This window comes from Zophobas morio, unplaced genomic scaffold (assembly GCF_036711695.1).
Source record: "Zophobas morio isolate AGI-343-1 ecotype UQ-CSIRO unplaced genomic scaffold, CSIRO_AGI_Zmor_V1 ptg000023l, whole genome shotgun sequence".
NCBI classification, from domain to species: domain Eukaryota; kingdom Metazoa; phylum Arthropoda; class Insecta; order Coleoptera; family Tenebrionidae; genus Zophobas; species Zophobas morio.
The window spans coordinates 13093253-13109746 of NW_026972128.1; the positions used below are offsets into that span (position 1 = coordinate 13093253).

General features: G+C 31.1%; 3 protein-coding genes across 5 annotated transcripts in view; 2 read left to right on the top strand and 1 right to left on the bottom strand.

The window, feature by feature from the left end:
* The window catches only part of LOC135134751 (C-1-tetrahydrofolate synthase, cytoplasmic), a 20612-nt gene continuing 4118 nt past the window's right edge, over window positions 1-16494 (bottom strand). Inside the window, exons 1-13 of one of the 3 annotated variants that reach the window (XM_064063566.1) lie at window positions 10800-10839; window positions 8302-8368; window positions 8037-8235; window positions 7792-7928; window positions 7508-7742; window positions 7132-7243; window positions 2285-2510; window positions 2056-2229; window positions 1869-2005; window positions 1484-1816; window positions 749-1430; window positions 256-694; window positions 1-197 (exon numbers count right to left, since the gene is read on the bottom strand). In XM_064063566.1, coding sequence (XP_063919636.1) covers window positions 108-197; window positions 256-694; window positions 749-1430; window positions 1484-1816; window positions 1869-2005; window positions 2056-2229; window positions 2285-2510; window positions 7132-7243; window positions 7508-7742; window positions 7792-7928; window positions 8037-8235; window positions 8302-8368; window positions 10800-10824 — 2856 coding nt within the window. In that variant the 5' untranslated portion in view covers window positions 10825-10839 and the 3' untranslated portion in view covers window positions 1-107. Of the gene's footprint in view, window positions 198-255; window positions 695-748; window positions 1431-1483; window positions 1817-1868; window positions 2006-2055; window positions 2230-2284; window positions 2511-7131; window positions 7244-7507; window positions 7743-7791; window positions 7929-8036; window positions 8236-8301; window positions 8369-8536; window positions 8567-10799; window positions 10840-16494 lie in introns of those variants that run through there. The other 2 variants (XM_064063568.1, XM_064063567.1) reach the window with 2 other exon arrangements.
* Roh (reduction of Rh1) lies at window positions 12893-13632 on the top strand. Its single transcript, XM_064062743.1, has 3 exons — window positions 12893-12999; window positions 13233-13417; window positions 13472-13632. The coding sequence occupies exons 2-3, from the start codon at window positions 13246-13248 to the stop codon at window positions 13537-13539; spliced, it is 240 nt and encodes a 79-aa protein (XP_063918813.1). The 5' UTR covers window positions 12893-12999; window positions 13233-13245; the 3' UTR covers window positions 13540-13632.
* LOC135134755 (uncharacterized) overlaps window positions 14392-16494 on the top strand; it is an 11746-nt gene continuing 9643 nt past the window's right edge. The window contains exon 1 of the mRNA XM_064063582.1: window positions 14392-14790. Within this exon, the coding sequence (XP_063919652.1) occupies window positions 14719-14790 (72 nt within the window). The 5' untranslated portion in view covers window positions 14392-14718. The remainder of the gene's footprint in view (window positions 14791-16494) is intronic.

The window sequence follows — 16494 nt, forward strand, 5'->3', positions numbered from 1 at the left end:
TTGTTCTAAAGAGGTATATATTTTATTGTTATCTTTGATATACTACATATTACAATAATTTCAACCTCTAAATGAATGATTTAAGTTGTTGATTCCCTATAAAGAAATCAGAACAATCCTTCTATGACGCCAGTTTCAATATTTACGTCCATGTCGAAGAAATTTGGTCTGGTTGGCAAACCTGGCATTACTGAAATCTAAAAATAGTCGAAATTATAACATAATCTACAAAACGTTACTGATATATCGCTTTACCTCTCCTATAATAGGTACAACGAATCCAGCTCCAGCAGATAAAGTGACGTCATTAATTTTTAGTTCAAATCCAGTAGGCGCTCCTTTGACTGCGGGATCTCCCGTAAGAGACGCAGAAGTTTTCGCCATGCAAATAGGTAATTTCCCGAAGCCCCTTTCTTGGTACGTTTTCAATTTTGCTGCTGCTTCAGGAGTGTAAGTAATACTTCCAGCGCCATACATTTCCGTTGCGATAATTTTGATTTTTTCTTCTAATGTTTTATCGAGCTCATATAAAAATTTGAAATTGCTCTTTTGTTCACAAGCCGCGATAACTGCGTCTGCCAATTTTACTGCCCCAGCCCCTCCTTCTGCCCAGTGGTTACCAACGACAGCATCAAATGCTCCATTTTCTTTAGCCTTGCTCTGTACTAACTTAAGCTCAGCTTCGGTGTCGGTCCTAGAATATAAAATTATCACTTGTTATAGTTGCAAAAGTGATACAAAATCATACTCAAATGTGTTAACACAAACAACAACCGGTAAACCAAACTTCTTTCCATTGCTGATGTGTTTTATTAAGTTTGGAAGACCCTTTTGCAATAGTTCCAGATTTTCTTGTGTGTAAGCTGACGCGAGCGGTTGTCCAGGAGTTACCGGGGGACCACCTCCATGCATCTTTAGTGCTCTAACGGAACATACCAGAACAATACAGTTGGGAACATGTCCAGATACACGAGTTTTAATGTTTAGCAACTTTTCCATCCCTATATCAGACCCAAATCCTCCTTCAGTAATCACATAGCCCTGCTCTCCTGCTAATTTCAAGCCTACTTTATCAGCTAAGATTGAAGAACATCCATGAGCGATATTAGCAAATGGTCCGGCGTGAACTAAAACGGGAGATCCTTCCAAGGTTTGCATTAAAGTGGGATACATAGTTTCTTTAAGAATGATCATTACAGCTCCTGTGACTCCTAGGTCATCAACAGTTACAGGTTCCCCCTTTTTGTTAAAAGCTACAACCATTGAAGCAATGCGTTCTCTAAAGTTCTTCAAGTCTGTGGCTAGCGCTAATATAGCCATTATTTCACTTGCCACAGTTATTTGGAAGCCCGTTTCGCGAGTCAAATTTTTTTCTGTAGGCGATTGCCCTATTGTGATTTTACGAAGGTATCGGTCGCTAATATCCAATACTACAAAAAATTATAGTAATAATACATGGGTACATGTTTCAATTGTAACAAACCTCGCTTCAGGGTCACACTTTTTGGATCTATATCTAATCTAGCAAAACGAGTTTTTTCCTCCGCTGTTAGTTCGTTAGGGTTGGTTTTAGTTATTCCAAGTTTCTTAAGTCTTCTCAGTTGAATATCGGAAAACTTCCTTGTTCCTTTAATTTCAGGTACAAGACGATTGTATAAAGCATCGTCCTTTTGAGTAGCTTCATGATAGATTCTTGCATCCAACTGTGCTGCTACTAGATTATTAGCAACAGTAATTGCGTGCAAATCTCCTGTCAGATGTATGTTAAATTCTTCCATAGGGATAACTTGGGCGTAACCCCCACCAGCTGCACCACCTAGATTACTCCATATTGTATTTATTTTAATATGTAATTCACAAGTTACTACCTTTCACACCAAACATAGGACCTAAGGAAGGCTGTCGCAAAGTAACAAGAGCATTCACTCCTTTGTGGGCTGCAAGAGCTTGGCCCAAACCTACTGACGTAGTAGTTTTTCCTTCCCCTAGAGGTGTGGGAGTTATTCTAAAGAAATAAGATGAAATAAATACTTTCCGATAAAGCTAAATAATTACCCCACAACTATAATGTATTTAGCATCTTTTCGTTCCTGTAATCTATCTAAAATAGATAACGATACCTTGCCCTTTTTGGCTCCATATGGAATGAGTTCACTAGGGTATATTCCTATTTCTTCTGCTATGTGTTGAATATTTATAGGCTCATGAGCATGAGCGATATCGATGTCCCTAAAATGAGCTCAGTTTTCATACTAATAATTCTAGTAACTACATTCAGCATTACCTTGGAACGGGCTTCTTAAGTTTCAAATGAAGAATCCGCAAATCCCATCTTGCCTCTACTAATTTGTTGACTGTTTTATGAGCACTTTGAACAGTATTCTTCATTAACATGGCAACAGTCATCGGCCCAACACCACCTGGAACTGGTGTAATATACGACGCCACTTTGCTAGCTGATTCATAGTGAACATCACCGACTAGTCTTTGCTTATTTTTTTTCGTAGCATCTAGAACAAAAGGCTTCTGTTAGTGAATTTTTCGTAATGGAAGGCATATTTCGCCCCCATTATTTCGACATATTTCGTCAACTTTTGTCGTTATCAGCTAACTTTTGTTGTTATTTGTTTCTACTTTCTGTTTATACTTTATTGTTATTTATTTATAATATTTGTATTGAACTGTAGGTATAGGTATTTGAAACAATTTAACCCAATTACTAACGTCAAACGTAAAAATTATTATAGAACTTCATAAATAATGGAAAAATTCTTAAAATTTATTCACCCATGTTACCTAAACGAGTCAGTTGCCATAGAACACGAATCTTTTTTGTAAAAATATATAATGAAAAAAATGCCACGCATCTTCTTTCCAATTTGTTTATGAAATTTGTGTCATTCCTTTCGTTATAAAAGCGAAAGCATTATCTCAGTAATTTTGAATTAATGTTCTCATGACGAGTATATGATTTCGGTTCTGTTCATATTAACTCTATTGAGTAAATACTTAATCCAGTATTTTTCGAAATTTTTAGCAAATCGTTAGACTTCTGATACAATAAAGTTCTCAACTTTATTTTGTGTATACTTAGTAATTTGTCGCATTATCCATAACCATACCACTCTTGCATTGTATGTGTTTTTGAAATATGTTTTCATATCAAATAAAAGTTCCAGTCCTTACCTCTAGTTACATGTCTACTTCATAACATACTCATAAAAACAAGAACTCTAAAAGACATTATTTAGTTGAGAAATATTTTACCCAAAAAGAAAATGATGCTTCATATACTACCCACTGAAGAACATTAAAATTTCGCTGTTCGAAAAAAATGTGTACAAGTCATTTGTAAAAATTCTTTAGGGCACTCTGATAAACAAGCGTCATTCTGAACTAATTAAAGCAATAATTATTTCATGACCAGTGTCGCACTTAGAAGCCAAAGCAAATATCCTGGAGAAAACTATGAAGCATCGCCTCTGCAAAGTTTATGGAAGCTCAAAAAATTATTATATTAAATACTCTCTGTTCCAAATTAAGTGTCCAGCTTCTAAAAAATTTGAATTAAAAAAAAGAAGAAAATGTAGGTTTTTCTAATGAAAAATTATTATTATTAACACTCGATACAGATTGATAAATTACAAATGGAAGAGTATATTGTTTTATAAAATTTAAACAACATTTTCTATTTAAAAGTTGTAGATGACGTCATATCATCATTGATGGGGATGATCAGATAAATTTTGGTTAGCGTTTTATCACCTACATTATATTCTTAATATTCATATAAACTTTGAAAACAATCGGCCCGGTAGTTCAGCAGATTATCTATCTAACAAAAATAGACACAAACGTAGACAGACGGCAGACGGAAATGAGAGATCTATGTTTTCGAATTCTAGTGGTGATGAAACGTCGAGAAAACATAAAAGTACGAATCGTCCGATAGACTCAATTACAATACTTCCGTAGCTTACGTTCATGAATAAAAACTTAAAATACTTTAAACCAGTCAAAATGTGTGAAAAATTTTGCTTAAAACATTTTTTTTTATTATTTAATAAATGATGTTGCATTTATTCCTAATCATGATAATACCTCATTAGAGTTAAAATTAATTAAGAAGAAAAATGAAACAACAGTATAAGTTACTTGGGAGCCAAAAAGCAATTAGAAAGAAAAAGAAACTAAACTAACTGAATTTTTAATCAGTGTTAACAATTACACACGAAATATTCCATTAGTGTGCAACTTTTGTTTTAAGTAAATATGCACATTAACGACAAACAGTGACTTCCTAATTAGAGGACAAGTATCAATAAGTGCAAAATATTTGCACAATTTGTTTACACTGGTTTTTGCAACACATAAAATTAAACCTACAATAAAACCTTTTACGTTTTAAAATAATTATCATTATTAACACGACATCCCAAAAATAATAAGGTATTTTTGTGGAAATGCACACGATTTTCTTAGGTATTAATATTTTTCGAGTACCGTATTTTGAACGAGTAACGATGAAAAATTATTGTTATCATTATTATTATTATTATTATTATTATTATTATGTGGTTATTCGGTACATACAAAATATATGTTTTGTTTATCTGTTCCACTGTATTATCTAAATAATTTGAAAAAGTATAAACCTGAAACGTATGGATTATCAATTTAGCATTATTTTACTTTTGTTTTTACAGAAATGACATCAACTTTTTCTTTTGAAATATATTTTGAAGTGTGTTAACTACAATATTTTTATTTTTTCAATACTACTCGGTGTCTAATTTAATATCTAAAAAAATAATTTTAAATAGCAGTGTTTCAGTTTACCTCTTCTGCTCAAATGCCTAAATTAGTTAGTTTTAAGCTTCATTTAGATTTTATATTTTTCTTTTTCGATGTTGTAACATTTCACATTAATTATTATATTTTAATATTAAAAAAAAAGAAGGTGGTAGCGGTCAATTGACATTTCCTTTATTATTGTGTACTGTTTAGATTAGTGGGTTGTAAATCAGCAATAAACAATGTAACATAACGCAGAACCTAAAATTTTATCCAGAGAAACGCGATCTGACTTATACTATCTTAAACTTAAATTCTAATGTATACTTATCAATATCGAAAATGTACTACCTGCATATAAATACTTAAAATACTTATTGTATGTATTTATCAAAAAAGTTAGACTTACAAAAATCGAAACTGAATATAAATAAAAAAAGGACGCCGGTAAACAATAAAACGATGAATTAAGAAGGATTAATGCGAAAAAGACGCCAAAATTAATAACTTTGCGTAAAATCGCTATTTTACTTTGCAAAAGTGACCATTCATTTTATTAATTTTTCTTTAAACTTCAGAAATATTTTAAAGCATTTTGGCGAACAAAATATATATCACAAAGGTCTCGAATCATTCATTGATAAATATACACCCGATTCCGTTTGCGGAAAGATCAGCAGAGATATAATCCCAGCGACCAACGATGTAGTTATTTTATAATTTTTAATAATAATCACTTAATCGAAGATAATAATAAGAATTATTCACACATTTATATTATTCTTACAGCAAATACGGATAAAATTCTTGAAACTTGAATCTGAATATTGTGCTTATTTATTTCATGCAAAAAAGACAGTAAAGATTATGACGTGGATAATACGCAGTTATGATAATTACATTGCATGTAACTGATAGCTATTAAGCTATTATATTGCAACATACCGACTTTTCATGCAAATTAAATATTCTACATTTATGTTTTTGTACGTAGAAAAATTCCAAATTATTGACCTCTGCATAATTTTGTCGAATACATAAACTAAAAATTAAAAATACAACTACTTAAATACTAATTAATATCATTTAGAATGCGTTATAACTAGAATTACCATAATTTTTAAAACATTAAGACACTATTTATGATCATTCAAAAGTCGTTCCTATTATTATTATTCCAATGGCAATAAAGAAATAAATTAAAACATTTTTAGAACTCCAAAAATGTTAAACTTACCTTCATCCTTATTACCTTCTGAAGACATTTTGGCTGGTGAACTTGTACGTATGTTACCGACGTGAATGCGTGATTACAACTGACAACTGAACGCTAAGAATTGAATTCGAATTTTCTCCATTAACACTTTGACTTAAACAATTTGTACGTATTTAGTGAAGGTCATACGAAGATTTATTTTTTATTTGTTCACCCAAAAAATTATCAACATTAACGTGTCAAATGCATGTAAAATAAACTGAGAACTGGAAAACAGTTGAAGTAAAAAAATATTATGATTTAAAGCACATATAAACATTTTTCGGCATTTAAAAAATTAATCTAGACTGAATTTTGTATGTTCAGTATCATAGATGACATATTATTGTTACTACATGGTTACATAAATTTCAGAATGTTGTAATATGGTATACTATAATCGTTAATACAACATTACTTTAATTATTTAATGAATAAGCCGGAAAATTTTATGCGAAGTGTTAACTATTTTTGCATGGTACTGATGGCTGACACCAGACAAAATGTTATCGGCGAAGTGATTAAATAATTTTGTTTAGATTAAATCTAAACAAATATATAAAAAAGACAGAAGAGTTAAATAAATGAACAACACCCTCTACAGCCGAAAATACTTTTAAAGGAACACCCTACACATTTTTACATAATCTGAATGGCCTCTTCTTAGATTTGCAACTTTTTTGAATTTACGATGAGACGTTGCCACATTATCCCAATTTTTTGAAAAATTTTAATTCAGTTTTTTTTCAATACAACACCCTGTATTTTACTAGTGAATCTTACTATGCTTCTTATTCCCTATCTTTTTTGTTCAGTATAGTCTATATCTAAATTGAATAGTTTATTAATTTCTGTGACTTTTCCACTTCTTTAAAAGACCACCAACATAAAAAAGAGAATAAAAATCAAAGAAACATCAATTTTAGAAAATTTTAATATTTTAGAATTTTTATAAGCACTCTGTATATTAAAATTTAATTTAATCGTTACCACCAGAAAACGCGTGTCTCTATTTATCTTTCCATTGTGATTTTTTTGTGAACCCTTGATAAAAAATGTTTTCTTAATATAAAAATTCTTACCTGGGATAGCGTTTATACCACAGTCGATGACAACAGCACCTGGCTTAATCCAACTCCCTTTCACAATTTCTGGTTTTCCTACAGCAACCACCAAGATATCTGCTCTTCTGCACTATAAAAGTTAAGATAAGAATCAGACTTCTTAGAAAATCGGGATCCGTCCTTTGTTCGGTTTAATTTGTTTTGATTGTGTTTATTCTAACGATAAACTGTTGTCTATTAATATGTTTGTTTATGATAAATTACTTTGAATAAATAGTTCAGTTGTGTAACCGCGTCTTGATAAATACAATCGATGTCTTAACAGTTTATCAAAACTTATCCATTATTACAGTCATAATTAAATAATCCTAAAGACTTTTAAATATATATTTACCGTTTCTTCCAAATTACGGGTCTTTGAATGACATATGGTAACAGTTGCATGGGCCCATTTCAAAAGCTCACCAATGGGAGTTCCCACTATTTTGCTTCGACCTACCACAACTGCTTCTGCACCTTCAGTTTTAATTCCGGTACCCTTAATCAACTCCATAATACCCTTTGGAGTACAAGGAATAAAAGAATGCAAATCACCAATAGCTGCTCTTCCTTCATTAATTGTATTTAACCTAGATTTTAAAAAATTACAAAAATACTTTCTCAGACAGTAACACTTACCCGTCAACATCTTTGTCAGGTGAAACTATATCTGTGATGAGACGAGCGTCTATATCATTAACGCTGTCAAGAGGCATTTGTACAATAATTCCATGTATGCGGGGATCATCATTGAGATATTCTAACTGAGTAACTAGCTAAAACAATAGGTACATTAATAAAGAAATGTGTACGGAATAAAAAGAGCAACAGTGAAGATGACAAGATGAACATGATTAATTAAAAAAACTTATTTTCAAACAAACCTCAGCTTCAGTGACTTCTCTAGGAAACTGAATATGGTGTGTTTTGATACCAATTGCAGCTGCTTTTATAATTTTTTGTCTGATATAAACATTTGAATCCTCACGTCCGCCTACTTGTACTATAGCTAAACCAGGTACAAAATCTGGGACACGAGATTTCAGTCTTTCTACATCTTTGGTGAGTTGTTCAGTAATTCGTCTGAAAATTGGTAAATAGCGATTATAAGGATTATGTACATATTTTGAAAAATGGAAAATAAATTACTTAGCTACTGCTGTTCCAGACAAAACCTGTCCGCGGACCTCTGTTGCCGACATCCTGACAAAGTACCCTAGAAGTGACGAACGATTTAGAATGAACAAGATTTTATTTTTTAACGTTGAAGATAAATAAGTTAAAGGTTAAAAGTTATCGTGACGCAGTTAAAGTTGTGTGATGTAATATAGTACATGTTGAGGTAAACGATTATTAAAAAATTATAATTTGGTAATGAACCTACCTAGCACTTTTTTCGAAATTATTTTCAACGACTTTAAATAAAACTGAATAATAAAAAATAATATAGATAATAATTTTCGAAAACACTGTTTATGGATATAGCTAAGATATTTTTATTTTTGTTTAAGATTTACTCGGTGATAGTTCAAGTTCAGTTTTTTGATTGAGTTAGAACTGATAAAGAAAAATATAAGATATATTTTGGATCATATGTAAACAAATATTTGTTAAAACAACTAACACAAATTTCCGCGAGGTCAGCAGATACAGAACTTTCTTGACACTAAAAGATTTAAAATGTCAAAAAGATAAATTTATACCTAGATTTGGGTAGTTTACCAAACTGAAATAATTTCATGTCTGATTTTTTTACCAGTGTTATAATTGGAGTACTGGAAATGATACCACACTTTGCTGTTTGTTTAGACATAAATTTATACCTATATATAATTTATAAAATAACGTTTATGTACAAATATGTGTGACACCAATTTAACACATAAAAATACTTGGTTTCTGCAAAATAACGTTTAAAATTTAAATACGACCACAAAAATAGGGATGGATTATCAAAAAATAGGTAAAGGGGCACTTTGACGTATCTATGTTTTAAGTGAAAGTATCTTAATAAAATTTTATGGTGCGCCATTAATTTTTTAGTTTGGACAGATATATTGGTTTACATACATACAATTTACAATACATTTTTTTTAAGATTCTTACATCCAGTGACCCGTAAAATTTTAAAATGTTGAAGATTGGTCACTTTTTAGTAATATTTTTGCGAGTGTTAAGTGTAATATTTTTTTTAGTTATTTTTTTTATGTTTTTTTTTCTACATATCCATATGAATGGAAGAAAACTGCTAGTTGTTATGTTAGGCACAAATTATTATCTATCAATGTTTTCCAATTCGTCCTACAATATTGACTGATTTCACTCAAGCATAAATATTAACCACAACACTTTTGTTTATTGTCAGATTATAACTATCAATAATGAAGAAAGCGGATTACAAACAATTTCGTATTTAATATACTCTCGACGAAACAATGAAATCTGTTCCCTTAACTTTACAGATAGCATTTTGTACAACAAAATATGGCCATACTTACCTGTAAATTTTACAAATTATTACCGGTATGTTTTTCATCGATATGGGATTATTCAGATGTCAAAAGGGTCTAATACCTTTTTTTAAATGTAGAATACTACCAAATTTCAGACTTGAATAGAATCTGAGAAAAAAGTGCAAACGTGTTTTCTCCAACTTAATTTTTTTGATGGGTAAAGTTGAGTGAATTAAGCCACAGGTAAAGGAGTCTTTTATTTTTCAGGTATTATAGGTCCACATATCTGAGACAAAAATAGACAATTTCTGTACAGAAATGCGAAATCCGCATTTTCATACTCGTATTTTACTAAAATCTAATAAAACATTAAATTAAACATTTCTCAAAATTATCCTATTATGTAGAATACTTTCTTTGGTGGTCGGTCTAAAAGTAAAATACATAGACGTGGTTTTACTAAAATTACTACGTAGGTATTTGCGTTATTACAAAATCTAAAAGTTATAAACAAGAAATTATGAAAGTCAGTTGCAACCAGAATTTATACGGATTCTATAGTTTATCATATCACCATTTGTTTATCAATTATTTTTATTGTTGACTATAAATCTTAGCTCACATGATCATTTCGCAAACATTTAAAAATTAAAATAATCAACGTCACTGATTTGGTCTAATAGCAGATAATTAGATCGTTAACGAAATCAACTTAATAACTAAATTACATGACTTTGTAATATTTCAACCAACTAAGCTAGCGAGCTTCATTCTAATTACGGAATAAACTGTACCTAAATACTGGTACAAAAAGTAAATCTCTTTATTACAACCGTGTATAGTTTCATTGGGATACAAAATGACAAAAAAATGTAGCATAGCATTACTGATTAGCAAGTATTTTGACTCGTATTTTAGTCTTCTTTATAACTTTAGTAAAGTGCCTGAGAGGGTACCTACGTACAATTCTAAAATATTAATCAAGTTTACTTCTGTATCAACGACCGTCTTTGTCAAATTGACAACACGTCTAATTACGTTTAAAGTGTATAATACTCATCTTCATTTTAGCTTTCGATTTACTCGCTTTGAAATTTTGTACTAAAATGAGTGCTTTCTTTTCTTATGTTAGGTATTGTTCAACGTATGTTTTTCCATTTGAATAGCCATAAAAATTGTAACAGATGTGCTTACCGACGCAAATATTTGACACCAGCATTGTTGTTCTTGTTAAATTCATTTTTCATCCAGATTTCAGGCCGCGTTTGTGACAGACTTGAGAAAGGATATGGTCAGTTCTAAAAGACTTTAACAGCCAACATGATTTAGAGGTACTTATTACTGTTTATTTTCCTACGAATACTAATTTGTTTGCATTCACTATTTAGTTCATTGTGTCTATTTTAGTTTACCCTTCTATCTAAATGAAGAAAATTGGGCCTGCTTGAAATGAAATCACTGACACTTCCTGAAGAGTCGTCCGAACTGACTAGTACGTCACTGTAGTATTTTGACAAAAAGATCTCAGAAAGCAAGAAGAAGTATTTTATACACAGTATGAAAGTATATACCGTATTAACATAGTACCAACTGGTGTTAGTATAATAGATCTGTAACTACTACGATTCTAGAAACATGCAGCACAAGAAAACCTCGAGGCTTATTATTGAGAATTTGTAAGTTCTCGTTAAATATTTCTGTTAATCACATTTAGAATTTATACTCCTAATTAACCACGCTTTTAACACCATAACTTTCCGTATTAGAATACCCCAAAGATTTTCAATAGGGTTTACGTCTGGTGATCCGGCTGGCTGGCCACCTTACAACTCACACTCCTTAACCATCCTAGTGTTGCCCAACTTGTGCGAATTTTCGCACTGTCTTGCTGAAATAACTATTCTCCCATCTCGCGAAAAATGGTAGTAAGTGATGATTTAAAATAGCAACATATTCTCCACTATTAATTTTTGTGGAAGAAAATACAAGAGTAAGTACTCCTCTAGAAAATGCTCCTCCAGCAAAATTCCATTCAGAGGAGTTCTTCTCTTAAACTTCTCCAATAGAGGTGAAACCATTCGGACCATCAAAATTAAAATTCTTTTCATCCGAGAATGTTGTGGCAAGAATATGTGATGCTGATTTTTTGTATTTAATTGCAATGCCAACGAGACAAAAAAGTAAACGTCATTATACAGGATGTTATTGAAAGGTACGTACAACAAAATTGACAGTTATTCACGAAGTCTAAGAAGTCTAAAAAGCTTATTTTGTGTTATCAATTAACCATCAAAAAATTGATTTATTTTAGTAAATCCTAGCAACTGTAACAATAAAACTTTTGTCAAGACAAAATATTGCTATAGATACGAAAGATGATTTTTTTGTCAGAGGCGTACAACGAATTTGGGAAAAAATTTTAATAATTTTTATCTCTAAAAGGAGAACACTTTTACCTGAACTTTTTTTTACTTTTAGCACTCATATTTCGAGACCAATTACCGATTTTATTTTGTACGTACCTTTCAATAACACGCTGTATATATTTACAATGTAAAATAAATCAATCAAATAGAAAACAAAAAAAAAAAATGAAGAACTAAATTTTAGAAATGCATAGAAATTAAAATATACAGTGCATTTTTTTGACTATGGCCATAAGGATTTTCGTGCTAAATATTTTGAGTCGTGTTAATAAATTTTCTATCAGGGTTTTCCAAGTGAAATTTGGCACAATATTAAACTAGTATTTTATAAATCAATTTCTTTTCATTTTATCGTACAAAATAAAATAATTACGGAATTAGAAGAAAAACAAATTTTATGAAATTCGACACAAATTCACAATTGTCACGTTATGGCACTTGGTCATGGCCTCCTAGGTAGCAATGTAGTACTATACTATAACGAATTTACCTACTTTTTACTTGCCAAGCGTAAGGTAATTTTATTATAATTCCGTAATTTATCCTGTACGACAAAGTGAACTGAAATTGTTTTAAACAATACTAATTTAATATTCTACCAACCTCGTACACATTTAAAGTCTCTGGTTTTCGCGGCCTTCTCCTATATTTTTATTGTGTTGGCAATAGTGATTTTAGGACGGTAATGTCAGAGTAATGTTATTACTTTCAAGGTTAGTTTTTTTGGAATTAATGCTTGCATCCCATTATTGATTTAAAATTTATGAACTAACCATTATCAGCGATCACATTATGATCAACAGCGATCTCTTTTGCAGGAATTAGGTGAGTTAATTTTCTCTATTGGCAGCACCGTTAGTGACACATACATTCGATGACAGTTATGACTTTTGACATTGACACTTGACAGCGGTGATCATTTGACGTCCACGGACACCTACATTTAGAGCAGTCGGCTGGAAATTCAGGTAAAATTGATATTATATAACCAGATTTTTACACTGCAAGCCCTATGTTAAGTTTAATAATTTCATGCGAAACTGGTTTAGGTATATTAACACTTGTGAGAAGTAAATCGTTCCAAACATTAGTGATTACATAAACCACAACGGTATTAAGTAAAACTGCATTTAGCAAATATACTCTTTCCTCTTTTTAATATATTGTCAGTGTAATTGTTAAAATACCCATTTTATTTTAGGTGAACTACAATCATGGCTGATAAAGTTGAAAAAATTTCAAGACCGATGAAATTTCCGTACACATTTACTGCAAAAGTTGCACAGTTCCCTTTTAAGTTTTATGTCAAGAACAACTGGATCTGGAGATACTACCCAATTGCTATTGTTTTATGTATACCAATCTTCAATTCCATAAGCAAATTAGGTATGAAAATACATGGTATTCTATATTTTTATAATAAATTATTTCTTTTGGTAGCAAACTCACCTGAAAATGTTGCAAAATGGGCTGAAATTCGTCGTAAAGAAGCAGCTGAGCACCATTGAGATGTTCAGAATGTAGCCATATTAGAAACATTTTTTATGTTATACCTACATCGTTCAACATCTAGAATCAGCAAATATACCACATGAAAAATATGTTTCCTTGAGTGTTCATTAAAATCTTTTTTTTAACTCCTAGAAAAATCATGTAACAATTTACACTTTACCTTAACCTTGCTATTGATTTCATGTTGCTTGGAAAAAACCTTCAGTAAATTCAAAACACACATACTCAATTTAATAGGGTTGGACATGCCTTGTCCAATTATTTAATGGCAGCTTTTTTTGTAATTTAATAAACTGCTGTTATTACAACATCAATTAATCCTTATTCCTCTGTGATGACAGTCGAAAAGTTCCGACACAAACTAGTCATTTACAAAAAAAATCCAGAAAAAACGCATCAGTTTTTTCTTTTTTTGATCAGTTTGGTGATAACAACCAAGCTCCAACCAGATTAGATCAGAGCCATGTAAAACTATTGTCAGGTGATGTCTTCATTAATCAACTACAAGGCTCGCGGCAGTGAGATGAAATCACAAAATTATGTTTAAAATATTGTAAATGGTAGAAGCCGGCTACACGTAGTGTTCCGGCATTACCTTCGTCTAGCAGATACGTTTGATATTCAAATTGCTACCTCAAAAGAAACACATTACCCACAATGTATTCCATTTAATTCCATAAAACGTTTGTACCGAACAACTAAAAATTTCGAGTACATGTAACCTGGTAAATATTTCTACATATTTCTGGTGTATAATGGGTTGCATATCTACGGGAGATAAAACCATAATCTAAACACTTTAGTGGGAGATTACCTTAAGAGAAAGTAAATACGCACGTGAACAAAATATTCAAATGTGCTTGCGAATAATCCAGTGCTGGATTACTCATTCATTCTTACCTCACCCATGGTAGGAACCAGTGGTACTGAAGGTTAAAAGACATTTTAAAGAAAACTTCCACAACAATGACGTGAGTGTAATTCGGGAAAACTTACGCTAAATCGTAATATTACTCTTAACTAGTGTGTATGTGAAAGTGTTACTACATTGGGAAAAATATTAAATAATTGTTATTTGAAATTACATGAATAGTGAAAGTGTAAAAATACGTGCTACATCAAACATGTGATAAATATCGTGCAAAATCTTAAAATGTAGTGTTAAGTTACCAGAAATGGCTCTTGTGGAATCGTGTTTCTGTTGCAGTCTAGCCATAGCCTCTGGATTTTTTGCTGTATACCTCCTGGTAAATTCTTTGTATTTTCTCAATCAACGCCCACTCAAAAAAGAGTTGCTAAATTTTAAGTTTGGTGACCATATATAGTTTTTTAATTTGAGTGGTTTCTTGCAAACAAAAAAGCTACAAAAAAATTTGATTTTTCTAGTTTTTTTTAACTTTTCTTCATAACATAGCATGGGTCGGATCTTTAAATTCATCATTACAATATTATTATAGCTTCCATTCCTGTTGATTACTCGGAATTTACTATTGTTATCCGTGTGAAAATTTAACGGACAAAAAATAAAACAAACAATTACTTGGCAAAATACAAATCGGGGAATCCACATCATCAGGATGAATTCCCCCCATTTCATTCTGGTTTAAACATTCATCTCAATGGCAATTGTAAAATCTACAAGCAAAAATGTACCTATATCAAATTGACTTCTATATCCTTCGTTCTTCAAAAACTGATTTTCGTTATATTGATCCAAATGAATTTATAACAGTTCTTAGCCGCGTAAGTACAAGGCGTAATCTCCGAAATACTGGATAGATTGTTGTGAAATATATGTATTTTAAGAACATCATGTAGATGGTAAAACGCTAACGAAAATTGATCTGTTCATCCCTACCAAAAACTGGATGACGTCGTCACTCCAAACTCTTGCTAAATACTTCTTTATCCATGGTTTATTAGTTCAGTCTTATTTTTAGCTGTATTTTTTTATAAAAAAAAATTAATAAAATTTTACAACATCTTCCAATAATTTATGTTAGAAGGTAAAATAGCCGTTGCTCTTGAATTTGCACAATCTTTAAGGTGATCGTCAATGTTAAATCGCTAATCAGAATTATTATCTGTTCATTCCCCCCAAACACTTCATAACGTCATCCCTAAATTATGCAAAGTCCATCTCATGTGAAATGTTCTGAATTGTTTATACATGATGTATTAAAAAATTGTTTAAGTTGCGGCTTATCTTATTTTCTTGAAATTTTGATAACACAATGTAGCCGTTTCTATTACACTAAGTGTATACATCTAAACTGATGTAATTCTTCTTACTAAATACTTAGTCAATTTATATAGCAAAATTATCAACCGTATTTATTCGAAAATTTTGCTATATGTATAAATCCTATTTTGTTTAAATTGAAAAAAGATACTAATATTGAATCCCCCTGTCGATATATGAAGAAAAACATGCTCTTAACTGGCCATAAATGGAGAAAAAAAAATTACATGCACTCGTAAAACTAGCGTAAACTTAAATACAAAATAAGTTATAACACACATAGTTGACTTACTTTTATGAACTATGTACTACCAAAATTTGTGCTATCACAAGAAAAACTGCAGCAGAGCATGAAAGCAGTGTTTAAACTGATATAACTGGTTAATGACATTTTTTAGACATTTCATCGCTCTTCACCTTTTAAGGTCAAGTCCACATAGACAGCAAGCAAACCATGGATACCGTCTGTTCACTTTGAAAAAAATATCACTGCCAGTGATACCATTTTAAGGACTGTTTCCGCTATAGTTTTTTTTTAATTACTTGTCATGTCATTCCACTGTTACAAAATGTAAAACACCTTAAAGTCTTGCAGCCTTATTTTTTTTAGTTTTGTCATTTTTGACATTTCGGGTATACTGACGGGATACAACGTCATACATCTTTTAAACTGCAAACATCAAAGTGACAATAAGGGATACTATAACAA